General features: G+C 39.1%; 1 protein-coding gene across 3 annotated transcripts; it reads left to right on the forward strand.

Annotated features, from left to right (window-relative positions):
* The first annotated feature begins 7,284 nt into the window (after positions 1-7,284).
* DAW1 (dynein assembly factor with WD repeats 1) lies at positions 7,285-22,747 on the forward strand. Of its 3 annotated transcripts, none has more exons than XM_027900903.1 (13): positions 7,285-7,344; positions 8,282-8,703; positions 9,377-9,521; positions 12,618-12,676; positions 13,347-13,469; positions 15,052-15,151; positions 16,742-16,849; positions 17,546-17,652; positions 18,578-18,680; positions 19,053-19,167; positions 20,299-20,375; positions 21,821-21,983; positions 22,195-22,747. In XM_027900903.1, exons 2-13 carry the CDS (start codon positions 8,600-8,602, stop codon positions 22,227-22,229), a joined length of 1,239 nt encoding a protein of 412 aa, XP_027756704.1. In that variant the 5' UTR covers positions 7,285-7,344; positions 8,282-8,599; the 3' UTR covers positions 22,230-22,747. The 3 variants fall into 3 exon arrangements, with proteins under 3 accessions (XP_027756704.1, XP_027756703.1, XP_027756705.1); XM_027900902.1 differs by having other exon boundaries at positions 7,291-7,344; positions 8,631-8,703; XM_027900904.1 differs by lacking the exon at positions 7,285-7,344 and adding an exon at positions 8,174-8,191 and having other exon boundaries at positions 8,631-8,703.
* Positions 22,748-23,381: the final 634 nt, after the last annotated feature.

Below are 23,381 nucleotides of genomic sequence, written 5' to 3' on the forward strand. Positions count from 1 at the left end.
ATCAGCACTCTCTGTGTGATATGTTTATTTTTTCAATTGAAAAACGTGACTTCCCCCTGAAATTAATTCCTTTGCTTATGAGCCTCCAGCTGAAACAATTCCACAAGTGTGCTGACACCTGTTAAAGGCACTTTCCCCCTTGATCACTTTGCTTGCCCTGGGGGTAGCTATGACCTGCACAGGATATAATCGCTTCCTTACCCCCAGACAACTGCTATATATCAAGCTTGTGCTTAACATGATGACCTGTTCTTAGCTCAGTTTGATCTTAATCAGACTTGAGAGACTTTCTTTTACGTGTTTATTTACTCAGGAGGAACCTTACACATACTGTCACTGGGCAAGCTTCTAGCCTGTCTACTGAGGAGGACTGATTATGGTAACACAATTTGCACTAAACTTAAAGGACTATCTCCAGAGGAGAAATCTGCAGAAAATTTCTGCCCTTTTTATGCTTCCTATGGTATCCTATGGCTTCCACCATAATGAGGTTTTCCTGGAGCAGGATCTCTTGATAGTGGTCAGTGATGCCTGGATGGTAGCAGATGGGTGCAGGTTGAATGGGGAAGGCTGCTCAGCTTTTTACCTGCTATTACACGGCCAACATGAAATTCAGGGATGTGACCATGTAGGCTGTGTAGTCCTCTCACTGTCAGCACTGGAGTCTTATGGATAAATTTACACTTTGGCTTGGTACCTCTTAGACATGCAAGCATTAATTTTAACTTAAACTTAAATAGAAAATATTTTTGGTGCCTTTGAGAGAGGAGCTGAGGTGTATTGGGTTTTTTAAAAGGTGGTCATGAGTGGAAGGCTGTTAATTTCTGGTTTCAAAACTTGCTAGGACTTAAACAGTCTGCTTGTCACTCTGCAAATCTGGGAACTGTCAGCTCTCTGTGAGGGAAGCTCTGAAGGAACAAGATAATTTAGCTTTAATTTCCAGCAGGTGGATTGCATGCCCTGATACTGAGGATATCAGGTGGGAAGCTATCAGCTTCCCAGGAAGGAATTATTACCCAGCACGTTCCCTCACCTTTCCTGCTAGAACTGGCGTGGGCTCCTGTTTGGGATCAGAGAACTCGTAGCTAAATCAGCTGCCAACAAAATGGTACAGACAAGAGGAATGGATCTGTGTCAAAAGTGTCAGGAGGTGGAGTTCCCCAAGCCTACCCTGGGAACAGGTGAGTGTTGGTGGAGATGTTAGGAACCAGAGCTGTGATGAATTTGGTGCAGAAAAGCCTAGAGACCAAGCTAGTGAATTCAAAGCAGGGGAACAAAATAAGAAAGTGAAGACAAATGTGTGCATTTCTGTGGGTGGCTCTTTACTCCCTAGTTTTGGGCGTGCTAAAAGTTTTGTATTGCTTCTGTAACTCGTCCTTCCTCTGGTCATCCCTGGTCTCATTGTTACAAAACCCCACGTGCTTCATCCAGAGAGATGTAAGTTGTGGGATTTCTTTTTTGGTTCCTTTTATTCTGGTTGAACTTTTTTCATATGCAACCTCTTTTGAAGAAAAAAAAAACAAAGAAAATATTTGTTTTTATGCTCAGTATCAGAAATGGATGAAGTTGGTTTGTTACTGGTGCAAAAGTCTGTGTAAAAATAACATGTCCCTCCATGCATTCCTGAGGATACAGACAGGTATTATAAGCAAGTGCTGCAGTCCTCAGTGATTCTTGTACCAGTATTACCATTGAATCCTATTTGTGCATATTCTTTCTGTGTGCTTTTTGTTTGTTTGTTTATTTTTGGTGGGTTTAAAAAAATATTTTTTTTTTTTGCTTCATTTGTAGTTCTCTTTTTTCTTTCCACAAAGCAGTCTCACACCATTCCCAGTCAAGACACTGCAGCATTTTGGTTCTTTAGGATCTTTGACAGAATACTTTCTGTTCCCATAAGAATCATAATTAGATTTACTAATTTCTTTCTTTTTTTTTTTTTTTAATCCCACCCCTGCACAAAGCAACAAAATAACTTTGCATGGCAACTGATTTTTGTAAGGAATGGCAAATCTTCTGCTGATTTAATTTTCTGGAAAATACAAACCCTGCCACATTTCCCCTGCAGGGCAAATACTAAGAAGTGATTTGTTGCATTACTCTTCAGCTGATAGTAGCTTCTAGCTATCAGTTGAAGACTGTTTCCTTGTTCCTCATCTATTTTTTCCACCTTCCACTCAAAGGAGGGTTGTGAAGTACCTGCAAATCCAAGAGGCAAATGGGTGAAGCCCCTCAGCCTGCAGTGTGCATGTTTCCAAGTATATCTGAAACCCAAGCACTGCTGGGTGTGCTTAGTGTGTCAGTGACACTTTCAGCTCCTTCATAGGGATGTTGATAATTGGTCATTTATTTTCAATCACCAGCAGCAATGAGCCCACGTGTAGCCTGAGGTCTTTTAGCTTCCTTGAATTTCTAGCATCATTCAAAGATTATGCAATCAAAAATAACATATTAAATGTAAAAGCAGCAGATGAAATTTAGAATACTCTGTGGTTAAAACAGAAATATGTCACAGGAGAAGTCGAGACTAAAATACTATTGTTAATTCTTATTATTAATTTACAACAGCATTTCTGTTGTTTTGCTTTTATGACTTGAGTTATACTCCCAAAATAAAGTAACAATTTTATTTGTAAGCACCTGCATCTACATTTCCATGTTCCTGAAATTTTGCTGCACCTTAACTTTATATTGAAAAATCCATTAATTTTTGTTTTACACCCTGTTTGTGTCAAGGAGACAACAGATAATCTGGGTTGAGACTCCCTGGGAAAACAGATATTCTCTAAAAAGTGTCCACATATGGAATTGTCCTGGATATACTTCCAATGCATGTCCTAAATGGGAGGGATTTTATCTACCATTGCAGCCACACAGCTGCATGTACAAAAATGAGGAAAGAGGGACTGCACATGGCAGATTCTCCAGGGCTAATAGTGCCAGAAAAGGGATAAGAACATCCAAGAACTACCTGACTCAGGAGAGATGACTCATCTAAGTGAGAGTTGACTTGGTATGGGTTTCTGTTCTATGCATAAAAAGTCTGGAAACAGGTTAGGAAACAGGAAACATTGAAATAGTCCAGTTGGGGTGCCGTGATTAGTGAAGCCACGTAGCCAAAATTTAGGTGCACTTGTGATTCAAGCTGTAACTTGAACTGTCTTCTCTCCTGGCAGCAGGCCCACAAGCAAAGGCAAAACATTTATGTGTAGGCAAAATGTTATGTGTGGGACGGTCTAGTACAACAAGTACTCGACTCTTCCTATAGCTCTTGGATGATAAAATGTAGTTAAAACATACATTGTTCTGAGCGTGGCTTGCAAGGGAATAAACTCTTTTCCAAGAATTCTTAGACACGGCTATTGAGGTGACAGCAGATGGCATCCTAAGGTACCAAGGGCAGAGAAACATCACAATCTGTTAGGAGCTGCAGACTGATACCTGGGGGAACAGCAGGTGCTCTGCGCTGACTGATCAAACCATCTAATTTGAGTTGTGCCAGCGAGACGGGTTCAAGCGAGGGGTCCAATTTGCTGTGAAACTGTCAATTCCAGTGTCAGGATTAAACTAGTAATTTAATACCCTTGCAGCATCATTGGCCAGGCACAAAGCAACCGGTAACACTACGAACTTACCAAGTAGAAAAATGGGAATTTGATAGATTTAACGTGGCAGATGATAAATCAAGCTGTAGAGCGACTTCCAAATGTGGCAGTATGTCATGTATGAACAAGCTGTGTTATATAGCTGTATTTAGGGAATACAAATCAAAATGTTCATGTAACAGTTTGTCATGTATATTTGAAAAATAACATTTTAGCTGTTATTTTAGAGTTACTTTTTTTTTTTTTTTGTATTAAAAACAATGGTGAGATGAACATACTTCTCCTTTAGTGATGCTGTCTTTTCTAAAACAAAGTGGTTTTCAATACTTACCTTTTTCAGTGCTACTCTACACTCACTAGAAATCCTGTTATTTGTCAGGAGTTTTTGCTTCTCCCAGCTCATGGCTTGACCCAGTTGTGTATTAGGTAGATGTAGAAAACAATCTTTGTGAAAGAGAACCCTCTGTCTTTTCTAAAACATGCAGTCATTTCTTTCTCTTAGAATAGCTTTTACCTAGCAAACAGCAAACTCCCAGAAGATCATTTTCCTTATACAGGTAATAGAGTTTTAACATTTTTCATGGCTGTGGTGTAATGATTAGCACTGGAAATAGCAGAGCAGAAGTGAGAAGAGAAGTGTATGCATGCAGCTGAGTCTGTTTGGGCAAGAGGAAGCAAATTATCTATGCCAGAAAAAAAACCAACCTTGAAAAAACATTATGTAAACCCATTTAATTCACCAAGCAGGAACAAGGAACTATCAGAGCACAGTCCTTCTGCATTTGACAGGCCTGACAATGATGAGAAAGGACAGCACACAAAAAACTCCCCTTAGTAAAAATTCACTGCACCCAATACTGACATAACAGAAATAGGAAGTGGCTTTCTACATCTTTCCCTTAACTCAGACTACTCTTGGGCTGGCCTTTCTGATTGAGTTCAGCATACCACAGACTGACCTACTTCAGAACAAGTGGGTCATGATACAACTTCAAATCAGGAAGCCTAAAACCCACTCTCCTCTGCAAGCCTGTTTGTGCCAGAAACATTTGCTTCTTGTTATCCTTAGGATGGTTCAGCGGCTCGAGAAAAGATCGTCCGAACACGAAGAACTCGGGGCTCTCAAACGGAAGCTCTTCATTGTAGCAGCATTGATTTTGCTTCAGATTGTCTGACACAGTTGTCTCCAGCACTGTAGATAAGGGTGTACTGCAGTCTTTCATAGGCTCTTGGATGTAGAGTGATTAGGTTTATAGTGTCTTAATTTCTGCCACTCCTGGAAGCAGCCGACGTAAGCAAAAATGCACAGGGCACAAGTGATATGTAAGTTATCTTTCCAGGCTGATATGACCAATCCTTTTCATCTCTGTACATAAAAGCTGATGATTTCATCCTGGGTGTATGTCTCAGCGCTTAATTTTTCTTTCCAGTTTAGATATCCTTTAACTCCCCGCAGTGTGCATTCTTTAAAGCTGGCCTTTCATGACTCAGATGCTGTGTGCAGTCTTGAGATGCTGAAACTATATTAGGGCAACAGTTTTGCCCCATAGTAGGAAAATTTTCCATCCAAAAGCATGCACTAGTTGCTCATTTCCATGAACTTGAAGAAGAGTTGTATTTCTGCTTAACAGTCAAGGTTTAATAATTGATTCAATGATGCAAACTCAGTCTTGGAGTACAGAATTGAAGAGATGTTTAATAGGTAAACTACAATGGAACTGCACATACTCCTCATTTATGCTCTAGAAATGTATTAAACCTCTAAATCTGACAAAAAAAAAATTAAATGTAGCGCTTCCAGTAGGTGTTAACTAATGCTGAAGGTACCAGAAAGGCTGCATGAATCTCTGTGTACAATCAACCAACTAAGTTAATGTAGGAGGCAGTGTCCATGCCATGTTCATTGTTCACATCACTTAAGTAGTTAAAAGAACAGAAAAATATTTATATTCTGTGTGGAAACATATCCCTCTAAACAAACACAAAAACTGTTAAGAAATTAGAGACCATCAAGAGTTGTTCAAAGAGTTATTTTTGAATAGGCTTGGTACAAGTAAGGTAATTCAGCTGGAAAGTCGTTCAGCTTGTTTTCAACAAAATTATTCCTTATCTGCCCAAGACTTTGCACATACAAACAAGATGAAAGATTTAAACAAACAAATGGGAACGAAAATCTCGGAGACCACTTTGTCCCCCAGCCACGTTCTGAGGTAAGTCTGGAATTGGCCATTGTATTTTACTTCCTGGCTTTCAAAAACCAAAGGACTGTCTTCAAAGTGAAGCTGCAGGGAGCCATAAGGGTGTTTTTGGAAAAAGTCACGTATTTTTAAACACTGAGTGGGACTGCCTTCGATTGCTACGTTGTCAACAATGCAGGCTGTGAGACTGGTTACATGAAAATGTGTTTACTGCTTCCCCCTATTGATGCTGTACCATCATTTCAGCATAAAGCTCGGCTCAGATTTTTAGCTCTACCATTATATTTTAACGACTCCATGTTGGCCATCTTTTTTAAATTTATGTTTTTTCTTCTGCCTTCGATGAAATGCTTGTCCAGAGAAGGGCAAGGGAGCTGGGGAAGCATCTGTGGCACAAGTCTGATGAGGAGTGGCTGGGGGGGTTCAGTCTCTAGAGAAAAGGAGGCTCAGGAGAGACCTTATTGCTTTCCACGGTTACCTGAAAGGAGGTTGTATGCAGGTGGGGGTTGCTCTCTTCCCCCAGGCAACAAGTGACAGGACAAGGAAATGGCCTCAAGCTGTGCCAGGGGAAGTTTATGCTGGATATTAAGAAAAATTTCTTCACGGAAAGTGCCGTGAGGCGTTGGAACAGATGGCCCAGAGAACCGGTGGAATCGCCATCCCTGGAAGCGTTCAAAAGGTGTGTGGATGTGCCACTCGGGGACACGCTGATTTAAAGAAATCCTCGACCTATATGTCCAGCCCACTTTTATTATGGCCGGGGAGATGCAGGGGGTTTTGCCCCCCCGTGCATTCCACCGAGTAAAGAAACACAACAGCTCTTTATACATTTGAAGGAGTGAGTTTCAAAATTATCTATCACATGCGCTCTTTACAAAGTCTGCCCTATCTAAACAGACATTTGGTTGCCTAACTCCTATTCTTACTGCTATAGAGTAGTTATATAAAGTTTTATCACTTCAAACAGCTTAGGTTTCCCCCACTCCTCATCTGTCTCCCTTGCAATGTTCCATGCTGGAAGTCTTCCCTACTTTCCCTGACAGTCCCTTTTGTTTAGGTAAGCTAGCTTTATCTTAATGGCCCACAGTTTGGGCAGCAACCTTCTTTCAAGCAGTTACAATTTTGCAGAGTCACATTTAACATAGGTAAATTTTATGAATATAACTAAGTTTTTTATTGTATTTTATCTTGTCTTTGTTTCAATAGCTGAGCAGAGGACACGCTGGTGTGAGCTCACGGTCAGACTCAACAGCCTTAACGATTCCGAACCATATTTCCAACCTTGCGCTTCAGCCCTGGGGTTTACCTTTTAAGAAATCGAGCTGATTTTTGTTTATTATTATTATTTTTATTATCATTAGCAGTGTTTGTTTGCGTTCCGGCCCGCGCAGGGGGCGGTGCGGAGGGGCCGCGGGGCGGGCCGGGCCGTTGCCATGGCAGCCGGGGGGGACGCGCAGGCCAGGCCGGGCCGGGCCGGGCCGGGTCGGGCCGGGCCCGGCGGGCGATGGGGCTGCGGCGGATCCTCCTGCGCTACTTCCCGCCGGGTGCGGACCCGCCGGGGCTGGGGAGCCCGTTGGGTGTCGTGCGTGAGGCCAGGACGGGGCGGGGGGGTGGGGGTTCCTCCCCGCGGCCGGGGCTGGGGCACGGGCGGGTCGCGCCCCGCGGCCGGAGGGAGTCGAGGTGCGGGCTGGGAGCGGCTCATCGCGGCTGGAATTGATGATTTACTGCAAAATGACGGCGCGCTCTTGTGATGACAATAGCTGGCACAAAACGCTGTGGATGCGTTATTATTAATAGGCCTTCTTAGCAAAAAAAAAAAAACCTCCCGGAAAGGAGGCTGTGGGCAGGTGGGGATGGGTCCCTTCTCCCAGGCAGGTAGTGACAGGATGGAACAACCTTAAACTGTGCTAGAGGAGGTTTAGCCTGGACATCAGGAGGAATTTCCTCCTAGAAGGAGTGATTAGACCTTGGAATGGGCTGCCCAGGGAGGTGATGCAGTCACCGTCCCTGGGTGTGTTTAAGGAAAGGCTGGACATGGTCTGGTTGACCATAGCACTGGTCTTCATTCACAGGCTCGTAGTTCGTTCGTGGTGGTGTCAGCTCATGGGTTGGACTCAAGACTCAGAGGTCTTTTCCAACCTAGTTGGTTCTGTAATTCTTATTTTTTTTTTTTAGTTTATGAATTTTCTGAGCAGAACTGTGCTTTGAAAAGTGCTATTGCCACTGTCCTCATCATTTGTCCTCATCTTGGGCAGGAGACTCAGAAAGGAAACAGGGTGGATATGGCCAGCTCAGGAAGCCTACTAATAAGAGATCTTTCTTTCAAATGAAATACTATACCTGAGCTCAGTGAAAGTTGCAGGGGTACCAGAGCAACCCTAGAAATGGAAAGTGCGTTATGATTTTTTTATTCATTGCTGCACACAGGCATTTGCAAACACTGGAATAAATATGACAAGTTTTGTAAAACATGTTTTCCAGGCTTCTTGGAACACCAAACTCCAGCAAATATCTTCAGTTCAGCTTCTTTAAAAATACACCCGACGAAATGATGCAAAAAGTTGTTGGAGAAAAGAGATGGTTCATTTCCAGAATAGAAAATATCTCATAAATAATATCATTTAGTATCTTTTATCATATAAGCACATCAGAGTTGTTCATCACTCTGCTTACTCTCAGCAAGAGCAGCCAACCTCCCTCAGGTTCCAAAACTGCAAACATGTCCCCCTGAAGTCAGCAGAGCAGTAAAAGTGGAAGCACTGCTGTCTACAGCACTTGGTATGAAATTCCAGAAGTCTAATGATGACCCGTGTATCATTTTTGTTTAAAGGAATTATTTTGGAATATGTCGAAGGTGGTGAGTCCAAGACCAGACCTATAGATCTTCTGGATCTTAAACCTGAGTAAGTGTGATGATATTTCAGATAACAGTTACTGTTTTACAACATATTCATCTACAACTCTCTTTGACTGTTTTAAGCATAACTGAGGTCAGCTATTACGTAGAGCCCACCTGCTGTACTCATCCAGCTCTGGTAGGAAGAGCTTCAGAAAGATGGCAGAAAATGCCACCATTAAATAAAGGTGCCAAAATCCCTGGAGTTCATTAGGCAGAAAGGCATGGAGTAATATGATTGTCTTAATACCTGCAGTGACATGGAAGAGTCCTTGCGTGTAAGCCAAAGTCAGTAGACAATGTAGGCTGCACATGCAAGATGAAAAAATTCAAATTTAAAATATTTGCAAAGCCATAGACAGAGATATAATATATATGTATATTTCTATATATAATTTATCTTGTTACTACTTCATGGGCAATTAATTTGGAATTTATGGAATTCCACTTTAATTTAGCTGTTTATTCCAAAATAACAGATTGGGACACACAGCTCCCATGTCTGACCCTCTATGAAAATCCTTTGGAAAAGTAAATTTCTTGCTAAGCTACAATTTTGAGAAATTAAATTTCTCTGTACAACTTTAGTAAAAGAGGGAAGGGAGCATAAAAACCAAGAAAGATTTGTCCATATTTCTTTAAGGCATTACAGAATGATCATTTTTTTTCCTCACAATTAGCACAGATGTCACAGCCTTAGTAGAAGAAATTCGAAAAGGAGAACCTCTCATCACAGCTGCCTGTGTGGAACACGTCATACTTTTAGTACAAAGATTGCAGCAGAAGCTGGGGGAGAAAGAGAATCACAAATTCTCTCTTTTTAAGGTCAGAGGCATGTTAAAAACAACTTGGAGCATTTGGGGGGATTTCAGTTATGGTGCTGTGAGTATCTTTTTACTGCTGCATATTATGCTGGAGAGCGAAATTTGGACTTTGTGGCTGATTTCTTGAATGTTTTCAGTCCTCTCTGCACTACTCAGAGCAACTGAGTCTGGCCTGGTTTTATCTGCTAGGAATTCCCCCAAAAGGCTGTTCCTAAACTGTTTACACAGGCTTTTATGCACAAGAGTGTGTTTTGAATGGAGAGAAATAAATCTTTTATTTGTCAAATAGGAACTTATGGACCAGCAACACCCCTGGTTTGTTTAAACAAAACCTGTAAATAGACCCCAAGTAAAACAGCTGTTGGGAAAGGACCAAAGTAATTTCATACCCTTTTCTACTTGTTCTTCATTTAGTGAAAATTATGGGGTTTGTGCTGTTACTTTGTGATAGTTATGGGGGTTTTATGCAGTTGTCATTACTAATCCTGGTTTTCATTACTTTCTGTCATTACTGTTTTGTTTGAATATTGATAGTTTGATCTTCAGCTTACAGACAGCACTTCAAAAATTTCAAACAAGTAAGCTTTTTAAGAACAATGCTTAAAGAGACCATTCAGAGCTCCAAATCCAGGATCCAATCTGTCCCCTAACAGTACACAATTTCTTCCCAATATCTAACCTAAACCTCACGTTGCAATCTGAAGTAATTAAATGTTGTGTCTTTATTGTGTCAGCAGATGGCAACGTGCAGCTGTTAAAAATTGCTGGTCAGTGCTGTGTTGTTTATTTTCACTTTAACTGAGAGAGAAAAGGGAGAAGTTTTGCCCAGCTAAAAACCCCTTACATGTTCCTAGATATAACTTGGGTTCTTTTGACCACCGGTACACACCTGGTTGAATTCTGCAAAGATAAATCCTCAAATGCTTGTTCGCAGTTGAGTGTAAATAATGTATTTGTTCATTGTTGAGTATAGTGCTGCTTCTGAGCTTCTGTATTTGGAAATAATAGAGGCAGGCAAATCCAATCAGTGCTGGCCTGTTTCCTTCACTGGAGCAGTTAGAAGTGTGTGAAAAGAACTTACTTGTTGTTTCAGTGTCATGTAAGGCTTGTAAGTGAAACATGAGTACCAGGTGCTTCTGAGGTGGGTGGGAGTGAGAGGTTTTTCCCTTTTCTCCCCCCAGAAATCTTCCATGTGTTTGCATTGTTTGGAAATGAATGTTTTTTTTCCCTGTTGCACTGGAGCATAATCTGAAACTCATCTTTTTGTTATTTCCAGTAATTGTGGTGGTGGTGTGTTAGGTACCCCGCAGAGAAACCGGCTTTTGTAACCATTCTCAGGTTTTTAAACTATTACATAGCATGGGATGCTTTGGAGATTTGCAGATTTTTATCTTAGGTTCTGCTGTAGCAGATTTTGCAGAACTGAGGTATAATTTTTTAATGTTGTTGTTGTTACTGCACCATTTGCACAAGCAGTTCTCCCTGGATCAGAGTTATGTGGATGAAGCAACTGCAGCGCTGGGCGTTGGAAGAACAGAATTAGTCTCATTATATGAAATTAAATATAAACCCCTCTTCTTTTCCTCCCTTTTATTTTTTCCCATAACTTTTGAATATCTTTGTTCAGAGCTGCCTGCGTGGAGTCCTGAAAATGTAATGGATGAAATTTCCCCAAATTTCCATAATTATCCATTCTCATGTGCAGATATTTGTATGTTGTGGCTGTTTTTAAAAATCAAAATACTTTTGTCATTTCCATATCTTGATTGCTCATTCCCACTGCTGTACATAAAAGTACAACTTATGTTATTTTCTCTAGAGAAGAGAAATTGTTGTTTCTGTCGCATAAAATACATTTTCTCTCTCTCTCTCTCTCTCTCTCTCAGTCCTTCACTTGACCATTTTTATTTCCGTTTTGATCAGTCCCTTCTCTTCTGAGTAGAAGATCAATGAGCCTCTTTCAATTTGCCTTTTGGAGACAGGCAGCTTGGAAAACTTGAGATAAGGACAATAAGTTGAAGCTCTGGTAATATGTCAGTGATTAAATGACATTGCTCATAAATCAATTTTTCTTCATTCTTACCCTGAAAAGAAAAGACCTCCTGAGCCACTGAGGTATTTGTAACATCCCTTTGCTTCCCTGTCAGCAATGCTGTGATTTCCCTGTTTATGATTTTATGATACTTTGGACTTGATCAGAGGGCGTGGAATTGTTCAAATGCAAACCTTGTTGTACTGTTTGCTGTTTACTGTGCTCTGTAGCCAGTTTATTCAAACACCAACCAGATTGTACATTTTTTGGTCCTTTTTATAGTATCATGACATGCTGACTTCCACTGGCGGTGTCTGAAACTATTTTCACCTATGTTTAATAAACCTTAATATGTATTATTGTGGCCATAGGATCATTTACATGAAACATGTATACACTGTTTAAAGGACCTTAGAAATAATTTAGAAAACAGTGACCTCCATAACCTACACAGCACAGGGAGACATTAAAGTTAAAATGCTCTCTTCAAATTTTATCTTCCCAAGAGTCTTTGTTATGGTTTCTCATGTCTTGTCATAATGTCATAGGACGTAGATGCAGTTTATCTATGTTCTTCCTGGTTTTTATAGAAAAATCACATGCTAGCTAGAAGTAGCTCCTATCCTAAAAGACTCAAATACTCAATTCAATTGGATTTCTTGATTCACTTTATAAGACTAATATTAAGTCTTAATATTAGGATTTCTTTCATCAGTGATCCCAGCAGGCATGGTCTCCTCACTCATTTGTTTTGCCCTATCAGCTCTGGTCTAGGGTTACTTTGCTGGTCTCAGAGAAGATGAATTAAAATCAAGTATGGGGAAAAAAGGCAGTTAATTGAAGTAAAATATAACTTTGAAATAATTTTAAATAAATATTAAATAATATTTTAATTGATAACACAAGGGGAATTTTTTAGTCAGCTATTAATATATAACAGCTGTAACTGGTAGCCTGACAGGAGGAGGAGAAAAAATTAACTTACTGAATATTTTGAGCAATTTTTTAATTTTATTTGCATCAAATGTTTTTTCTTTTCCTCTCTCTGCCCCACTTCTCTTTCAGGTGCTTAGAACACATCTCTTGCCACTGACTAATGTAGCGTTCAACAAATCTGGTTCCCGGTGAGTTGTTTTCAAAATCAAAACACATAATCACTAATTGCAGTTTTGTACATGTAAATTAAATGGGAAGGGAACTTCAGTGCTCGTATCTTGCTGCAAAAAAGAACTGAGCTGTGCTGCTCATAAGCAGCTTCAGGCCCAAGTGGGGATTATAGTTCAGGCCTCTGTGGGAGGAATAATGGGAGATGCAAAAAAGGAGCACGAGAGATTCAATTTGTGCAGTTTTTTTCTGCCAAGGTGATAGTTTGTTGGTAATTAGCATGTTACAGTCAGAAACACCTTTATGGCAATAAACTACATATTGCTAGGAGCTAAATGAGTCTTTGACATAAACTCGGTTGGGACTTTCACTGCAGTGAAAGTGTAACTTTCATGTTAATTGATTTCCCTGTGGACATATGTCTTATCATTTTTTCCTTCATGTCTTGAAAGCAGCAGCTTGCTTTCTAGTTGAAATCCATCCAAGATTAGATGAAGGGTGTTTTTAGGAATAATATGTTTTTAAAAAAAGGAAAGGAACCTCTATGGTCATTAATCTGTATTTCTGAAAGAAAGAGTTTTGGAGTCTGAGATGGTGCTAACTGAAATCTGCGAAAATAACTCATTTGACTGTGCATCAGGACCAGTAAGATATTTACGGTATTCAGAATTTAATTTCTCTTCGCTGTAGCTTTATCACTGGGAGCTATGACAGAACCTGCAAACTGTGGGATACAGCAACAGGAGAAGAGCTTTGTACGCTGGAGGGACACAAAAACGTCGTCTATGCAATAGCTTTCAATAATCCTTATGGGTAAATACATTTCCTCTGAGATACCTCATAACTGCTAACCGTGTTGTTTTGCTGATACTGTAATGTAAAATAGACTACTTCAACGTGAAAGAGTTCAACTTCTGAATTTGTAAAGTTCAGCTATAACTAATCACTGCAGGAAGACACCAGTTTATTTGCACATTCAAACACGTTTTCTGCTGTAATTTTTTAAAATGAAATTTAGATGTTCTAACCACAAATATAATTAGGTATTCAGTCTTGAAATATGTATATATATCTAACTCAGTTTATTATATTGAAGCACAGATTTATTTCAGTAATGCCTATACATGATTGTGTTCTGAAGGTTAATCATTCTTTCTGCCTCCACATGATTGTATGTGGTGTGAGATATAAGTATTCACGACAATCTGTGTTCCTTCAGTTAAGGAGAAAGAACATTTCTGTCCCAACAGAAGTGGATTTCTCCATTTGACATTACACATTCATTATTATTTAGGACATAAGTCGGAAGTCTCCAGCTGTTGAGTAATTTCTATAAAATCCACAGGGGGCCGCTGTGTGAATGTCAAATATGAATCTGTGCACCAATAACTTTGCCCTAGGCTGGGATTGCCACCTGTTAGGTAAACAATCCCCCCTTATGTGAAGGGAATTAACATGTCAGCCACTGAAGTTTCATTGTCATTTCCTTCCTGGGGAAGCCATCGTGTGTGAGAAAATCATTTTGTTTCTCTGCAAAGTAAGATAAATTAATTCCTACTTTTCTAATAAATCCTGTTACTTCTTGCTGTCAGATTTCCTATTTTCAGTTAAGCAATACATAGTTAACATCAGGAAATAAATGTTAAAGACTTGTTCTTACGCTATTTGAAGCTTCATCTCCTTCTTTGATATGAAAAGGAAAACCTAGAACCTGCTCTGTCAATGTCTTATATTCTGATGTTATTCTTCACTTAAAAAAAAAAAAACAAACAGTTAATGAAAATCTTTTATTTACCTTGGAGAAACTAATGACAAAAATCTGTGCAAAAATCAATAATTAGACGGTAAAAGTGGGAGAAACAAGATACACACAGGAGAATCTGATCAGAACCTTGAACTACTTTTACATTAAAAATTCGTTAAAAAAAGAGGGTTTTTTTCCTGCTAATCTTTAGGTTTTGATGCAGTGTCCCTTGCTACATTTTCTGGATACTTCAGTCTTGCTCCAACTCCAGTTGGTCATACCACTTCCGCTGATTTCAGTGGGAGTGGAATCAACCTCTGAAATCTGGGTAAACTGCCTACACAAGGAGTCTATAAATGGTTGATAACAGAGATGTTATCTGATGAAATCACTTAAGTTTTTAATGCACCTGCAAGTGCAGCAGGTAACATCATCCCTAAAGTAGGGTAGTCATCAGTTATGAACACTTCTGTGCTCACAGATAAGCACGGTGGCTCTCTTAGGAACTCTGATTCTGCTGCAGGATCTTGTGGCGTGGCAGTGTGTGCAAGCTTCAGTGGCTGGTAATTGTTTCTGATAGTTCTGCTGTCTTTGGAGTCAGAGGTTTATTCTAACTGGAAATAATGGGATTTATTTTTTTTTTCCATTTAGTGACAAGATTGCCACTGGATCTTTTGATAAGACCTGCAGACTGTGGAGCACAGAAACAGGAGAATGTTATCATACTTTCAGAGGGCATAGTGCAGAAATAGTGAGTAGCGCTGGATATTTCTTATCCCTTTATGTTTCCTCACACCATCGTTGGTGATTGTGGGTTCCAGCTCCCCAGGAGCTCCTGTTGGAATGCACAGCTATTCTGCTCCATCCATTCACACAGTCAGATATTGTTAACATTTCTGCCTTGCAAGAGAAGATAGTCTGATAATTTTGGAGAGAATGAACCATCATATATAGAGAAACATATAAATATTTTTACTTTTACTTTGTTCCAATTTTCCCTTGATTGCTAAATGTTAAACCATTGAAAAATGCCATAGCATTTGGATTTTTCGGTTTATTGTACGTTTTTATTGCTTGATTACATATCATACTTTTTTCTAGCTATCTTGCATTGCCTCTCACATTTGCAGAACTAAATACAGAAGAACATCATTGCTTGTCTTGCCTTTCACACGTAGATCTGAACTTCATGTACAGAACCAAGTGGAGGCATAAAGAATGAATTTCTGAAATTTAAACCGTGTTAATTTGGAATATGTGGGATGCTGAAATGTCAGAGATCTATGAAATTAAAACAGTTTAAGCTTAATGATTCTTGGTTTCCTTTCCAATGCACCAGGACCCCTATCAGCAACAGCAATAGCTGTACAATCACTATTCAATAAAATATTGCTGGGCATTATTCCTGGGAAAAGAAAAAGGAATTTAGCGTAGGTTGTGAGGCCTTAACTAGTACAAGAAAATGGTGGTTTTGATTCTCTGGATACTGTGGAACAGTTATCCTTTACCATGGAGAACATGTTTGCTTATTGAGAAAGGCTGCAGTGATTTTGCTTCCCCAAATCAGTTAGGTAAACGTTTAAAGGCATCTCAGTTTTTTCTGACTCCTGTAGGGGTTAGATTAGACCCACAGTGTTATGAGTTGTGTCAGCAAGTAATTAGTAGAAGATAATAGCCCGCAGAAAATGATGTGTTTCAGTGAATGAGGCCTGTTTCTGAAAGGCTATTATTGCAGCTGATACATTGCTGGCAAGGGCGTGTCCATTATTCAGTATTCAAAAACAGAGCTACTGTTTTCCTTTTTTTCATGGCACCTCCTATTCTTGATTTGCAGAACAATCATATTGAATAATTACAGAGAACAGGAGGATGACTGCATGATTTTTTAATGTGAAAAATGAGTTAGGCAAATTGTTGAGCTTTTGTTCTCGCTTATTCAGAAATAAATATGATGTTGTGGGGACGCCCTTGGCAAATGACATAGATCATAACACCTGAGAGGGTAAGAGTGGGAGTGTACAGAGTGTGTCTGTGGTTCAATAAAAAATTGTTTGGAGGGTCTTTGCCCCAACTAACCAAGTTAAAGAGGGAGCCTACCAAATAAATGATAGTGTTAGGGATGACTGTCAGTAGGATTGGACCGTGACTGGAGAATTCCAAAGAGAATTTTGAAATAAAGAAGTTGAATTTTGAAATAAAAAAAAGAAAGAAGTAGAAGAAGATAAAAACCTCTTTGGAGTTAGAGGAAGAGGTTTAAAAATTTGCAACTGTTTATTAAGATTGCGCAAGCTTATCTATTGCATCATAGATACTGATACTGAAGACATGTTTCTTGCTACAGGTATGTTTATCATTTAATCTTCAGAGCACAGTGGTGGCAACTGGAAGCATGGATGCCACTGCCAGATTGTGGGATGTAGAGAAAGGAGAAGAAGTAGCCACTTTAAGAGTATGTTTGCCTTATGTTTTTAAAGGTGTTCCTTGCTTTCTTAGTTTTCCAGCTGAGGTGAATAACAAATATAACTATTACAACAGTTTCTAAACTTGCATAGTTTCTTTTACCACAATGTCCCACAGTGACTGCAGTTACAAAACAGAGTAAGAAAGCTTGAAAGGAACGAGAAAGCTGTGGTATTTTATAAAAAGCCCTATTTATCAAAAGACAGGTTTTCTCATTTCAGTGATATTCCTGCTGTAGATTAGAATGCCCTCATTAAAACATGCTGCTATATGGTAAATTGTGACCTCCTCTGTATGGATCTTCCTGGGAACATCAGCAGAGGACAGGCATCCAGTTACCTCTAGATTGTCATCTCCCTTTGCTCTGCTTGGCTTGCTGGGATTCCACAGGTTTAGATGGGCCTCTGCTGTTTCAGTGCATTTATCCAAGTAAATCCTAAATAATGTGTAGTGAGTAAGCTTCCTGCTAAAGGGGTGTGCTGCTTTTTTGCAGTTGTTGGGATATTGACTGTTCCAAGTTGGGTAGGTCTTTCTGTCAAAATTGTGATATACTGGACAAGACAGTAAATAAAACATTCATGGGTTATAGAAGTATTATGCTGCTGAAAAAATGCTAGGTATTAAACTGTGTTAATGGAGAGGTCATAATTTGTATTCTCATACTCCTTTTCAAAAATCCTCCCAGGGGCACTCAGCAGAAGTTATTGCACTCTCTTTCAACACCACTGGAGATAAGATCATCACTGGCTCCTTTGACCATACCGTAGCAGTGTGGGATGTTGGCACTGGCAGGTACTAAAGCACTAATAAACATCATTTTACTTCGCATGTTTTCAGGACAAATGAATATTATATATATTAATTTAGCTACCCTTATATATCTTCCACAACGAATAAAAACATTTCAGTCACTTAAACTAATTTAGTTGTTTTCCTAGTCATTAATTTATCCATTATTTAAAGCATGTTTCTATTAATGATACAGTGATATTAGTATTGTGATAATAACCCAATCTGCTAATCCTTTAATACATATATATCTCAATCTTTTTTAGGCTTCCTTGCCTTATCAGCCATTAATTCTCAGGAAGCAATAGCAGCTAACTGTAGCCTCTCTGTTCTGATAAAGCTGAAGAATTTAATGGAACTTGTATTGCCAGTCTTGTGCAGCAAGAAATTTAGGATTAATGAGGATTAGAAATCGTATTTCAGTTTGGCCGTCATTTGCCTGTTATTTGGGAACATGCTCACATTAAGCACCTGATTAAGTCCCATTTGATCTTCAGTGGATTTTATAAAAGGTTTAGATTACACAGGGTTTTTTAAAGATGTACTGTTTACAGTTCATTGAAGTAGGATAATGGGAGAGTAATGTGGAAAAACTTACTGTAAATGTAGAAGAATACAAGGAATTCATCTCTGATACTGGCAAGTCTTGCATTTCATTGGAAATACATTCAGTAAAATGGTTTTGAAAGAGAAGGGAGGACTTTTCCATTTTATTCCTTACTGCCTCTCTTTATCAAAGACAGAAAATGGAACTGATGTAGTGGAAGAATCCTAAATGAACTGTTACCGCTCCATTTAATGCTTTAATGGATAAAATGGTGAAGACGTGCACCTTAACTATAACATTTTATAAACTTACTAATAATTTCTATGTATGTATCAAAATAGACACTATAAATGTAAATTACCTTTCTTATTTTTTCTGTAGTAGGTTACTTACTTTGATAGGTCACCGAGGAGAGATCAGCAGTGCCCAGTTCAACTGGGACTGTTCCCTCATTGTCACCGGATCAATGGACAAGACATGCATGGTAAGTATGTTGAGTATATACTGAATACAGCTTCTTGACATATATAAAAATATATATTTTAAATAAAACAGCATTATTTTAAACTAGTACATGTAATTCATTAAAAAATTACAACTGAATGTAAAACCTATATGCTTATGCATTTCAGTGGAGTCCAGTTAAGTTTTGTTTAATCAATACATTGAAAAAGAAAAATATATAGGACTTTATTAAACTAACCAGTGACTCTTAATTGATTTATATCCAGTTTTCTTGTTAATACACGCCAGATATCAGAATGGGCCTCTACGTGCTGCTTTATCAAACAACTAGGTATCTATCCAGCAAATTAATCAAAGTAAGCAAAACAATCCCCCCTGTTTATCTGTGCAGCTGTGGAATGCTGAGACTGGGACACATCTGGCAACTCTGGCAGGTCACAGGGACGAGGTGCTGGACGTCTGCTTTGATTTCACCGGCCAGCGCGTTGCAACAGCCTCTGCTGATGGTGAGTGCAGTGACCGGGCTGCTACGAGAATCCTGGGGCAGTTCTGGTTCTGCTGTGAGTGTAGCTCGATGGAAGGAGGAGTATTGGATTCAGAACTACAGGTCAAGCAACATTTGTTGTATTACAGAAAGTTTGGCATTAAACTTAAGCAGTTTTCTCCAGTGAAAATGTTCTTATTTTCATACTTTAATCACCTCGGGGTGTCTGTCTGCTTTAACTTCAGACTTGGAGGGAAATACTTCACTTGGGGCTGGAAATATGTTTTAAATGTGCAGGTAAATAGCTTTTGAGGGGGTTGATTTTTATGGCTCAAAGTTAGGCTTAAATGAAAATAGTTGGAATTTTACTGGTGGATTTACTACCTTGCTTTCCAAATGCACAGGAAGAGAATGCACAATGCAGAGGTAGCGAAAGAAGAAATTTTGGGTTGTTATTGGTGTGCAAAAGTTTTACATGCTCATTATTTTTTTAGGAATTGCAATAAATAGTTTTTTTCTCTTTACCTGCTCAGTTATTTCTATTACAGTGCATAATGACAGTATTGTTATTACATTATTACATTTACCATTACATTATTACATTACCATTACATTATTATTATTATTAATATTATTTTTACATATATAAGGGCTTTGATTTGCATTTCCAGAAACGGCATCCCAGACTGAGTGGGGGGCATTATTTTGGATATGTTTTGCTGTAGTTGCTATATTCAGATGAAGGACAATGTAAGAAGTTTCCTGAAATTTAATCAATAGCTTATTAAGTATGATGAATGGCTTATTCAATAAAATGAGTATCTGAAATATAATGAAAGCTTTCTAGAATCAGTGTACATGCTTTCTGAAATTACAGACTTCAGTAGTCTGTGTTCTATGTGGACATTTGTATTTGCATTTTAAAAGTTTTCCAGGAGAATCCATTTCTGGTCAGGAAAGAGAGTCAGGCTTTTCCAGATTACAGATCCTTTTTAATAGACTTTACCCTTGGAGGAAGCTCTGTGAAGATTGCCTTCTCTTTCTTTTGAAATGAAACCTGAGGATGAGTTCCTTCTGGCCTCATTGCAATGTTCTTATTGAAATGCATGCTTAAGCATAACAGTCACATCTGGCTCCCCATCTACTGCAACAGGATCAGCAAGAGTCTACGATGCACAAACAAAAAAGTGCATTGCAAAGCTAGAAGGTCATGGAGGTGAAATTTCCAAGGTAACTTGTCTGTGGCTTGCACCTTTTTTTTTTTTTTTTATTTGACTATGTTTGACACCCAATCCATGACACAGAAATACTGTTAAAGCATGTGGGGATATAATAATTAATGTTCAAAACTGAGAGGTCTGGCTAAGAAGTTATCGTAACTGAAAGGGCATTCCTCTTGGCTAAAAGCTATCAGTCAATGGCTTTCTCTGCACACCTGATTTATGGAACAACCAAAAATATTTATGTGGATAAAGACATGGAGAGTCTTATTTTCAAAAGTGTTTAAAGGACTGTTTCAAAAATCACTTGGTCATGAGGGCTGTGCTCGTGTGATTTGCTGGAAGTCTTATCTGGCTCAATTTTGAACACCAAAGTTCTGTTCCGAATACATTTGGTTGCTTCCAGCATTGTACATATTTTTCGAACTTTGTTATTTATGAGTCGCAGCTTTTCAATATTCTTTCAAGTGGATAGTTCTCACTAGCTTCAAAGCTAGAAAGCTAAGTCTGTGCTGCTTTTTTGGGGGGATATATTTTGAAACTGAATTATTAGTATTTTGAAACTAGGGTGGTTCTCAGTGAACGGAACTCACATTCTTTCATTTGCTTGTTTTGTCTATTATAATCACTCTGCTGAGAGAATATTCAGCTCAGAAAGGCTGGCATTTCCTCATTTACCGTAGTCACTGCAGCATTTCACACTCAGTGTAGATCCACTGGGTACAGTCGGGATTCCTGCTGGCATGTGAATGAGTTAAAGGCAGCTTCCATCATCGTCCTCGGTGCCAGCAGGATTTCTTTGCTGGAAGTGAGAATGTGCTCATCTGGGAGCATGTTGAAAAGCCCGTGTATTTCTGCAGATATTCTGTGACCACTTGGGAAGGTTAGACTTGGAAGTTGGATTTCTGGGGAACAGGCATTTTGCCCTCTGTGGTTAAGCAATTTTGCAACATAGAATAAACTGGTACTGTCTGGGTAGTGCTAGAAAAATACACCTGATTATCTGGAAATGCATGCAATTTTGACAATGAATGTTTAATAAATATAAAGACAAACCCTAAAATGAATTGCCTTCAGTGCAAATTCTGATACTACAGAGACGTGTGTTACTTAATGTAGAACTCTATAAAATATGTATAAATTTTACACTGGAATCATGATAACATTTCAATAAAGTTGCTACAGTTGGGGATCAGTTGTGATTTTGGGGCTTGGAATTCTGAAGTTTTGATCCTATAGTATGGTCATTGTTTATAGACCTTTGTAAATCCACAAAGCTTTCAGCCAGAGAAGTTTCCCAGTGGGACTCTAGTGGAATACTGTCTGTAATTTTAGTTGAAAAGCTGAAATCAAGAATGTCTGCTTATATTTTCATCTTTTAATAACTACATACACTTCTTTCTCTGGGCACATTCACTTGCAGAGTAACAAAACTCATTCCTGTGTTTTTTAAAGGTGTGTTTCAACCCTAAAGGAAATCTTATACTAACAGCCAGTTCTGATAAAACAGCTCGACTCTGGGATGCTTCTACTGGACACTGCCTTCAGATATTACAGGGTCATACTGATGAAATATTCTCCTGTGCTTTCAACTACAAAGGGGATACAATTATTACAGGTAACTAATATATTCCTTTTTTTTTTTGGTTTTTTCTTCCTTTTTTTTTTTTTTTTTTTTTTTTTTTTTTTTTTTTTTTTTTTTTTTTTTTTTTTGAGAGAAATTTGAAATCTTGTTATGGGAAAAAAACATGTTGATGTAGGTGATCACAAAAATACACAGACTGTGTGATACAGACAAATGATTCCTTCCCAATGTGTGTCTGTTCTAGGGAGCAAGGATAACTCCTGTTGCATATGGCACTGACTGAAGAGAGGGAAGGATGCAGTTTGGTACCTGACTACTTTATGAGTTTCAGAGAAAATAAACTCAGTCTTTGAGGTCTGTTTTCTTTTACTCTTTGTTCACCTTCTGCCGAAGTAGAACAGTTACCAGGATTTGATAGGTTTGACTTAGGAGTCTGTAAGATATGGAATCATGAAATCACAGGAGCTGGAAGGGACCACTGGACATCTTCTAGAACAACACCCCTGCTCTACTCAGCACCCTGCAAACCAAGCAGCCTGCCAGGACTGACATGGTGTTGAAATCTCCAAGGATGGAGGCTCTACAGCTTCTCTAGACAACAATGGAGTAGTTTCTTGCATTTCAGTTTGTGCATGTTAACTCTTCCCTGAGCACCAGAAGAGTGTGTGGTCTGTTATCTCAGTCACCTGAGAGAAATCATGATGAGTATGAATGCAGTAGGATGGCTCCATTTCTTCATGTGTAATTTTTAACTTGTAACCTTTCTAATAAAAAAGAAATACAGCATTGTAATACTCTCAGGTGTGAAAGGAGTGTTGGTGTACACTTGCTTGGAGTACTTTTGTATTACTATTTTTTTTTTTTTTTTGGTGTGTAATAAAATACTGAGTTAAAATGCCGGTTTTGCTACTTGCAATAAAATGTCCCATTAATATTTCTGGAGAAAACCAGCAACCATTTGGGAACCTCATTGCCATCACCTTACTGCATGTGTCCTGGAGTTAAAAGTTGTTTACCAGCCCTCAGTGAGCTCTTCCCCAGGCTTCCCTCGTGCCAGCAATTGGCAATGGGCTTCACCTGTGCCGAGCTCATCACACGCCATAACAGAGCACCTGGAACTGCAGGTGCTCTTTGTAGGGGAGTGGAGAAGGGGCAAAACTGAGGAGTCTCTTCCAACAGACTTGGAAGAGAGGAGGAGAGGGAAGGATTGTGCAAACTCCGTGTTTTGGCTCCGAGAAGAGAGGAAGTGCACAGCAGAGAATGGACTCGGAGGTACTTTGTTTATATTTTGTTTATATTCTGTGTCTCTGTGTGGTTATAGACTTGACTTCAAAGTGCTGTTAAATTTAATAGGACGTTTCTAGTGCTGATGTGTTGTGGCTGTCTGAGTTCTTGCCAACGTCTTTGTGTGTAAATGAAGAAACAGAAGTG

This window comes from Empidonax traillii, unplaced genomic scaffold (assembly GCF_003031625.1).
Source record: "Empidonax traillii isolate 1590-97213 ecotype Southwest subspecies unplaced genomic scaffold, ASM303162v1 scaffold755:size778197, whole genome shotgun sequence".
NCBI lineage: Eukaryota > Metazoa > Chordata > Aves > Passeriformes > Tyrannidae > Empidonax > Empidonax traillii.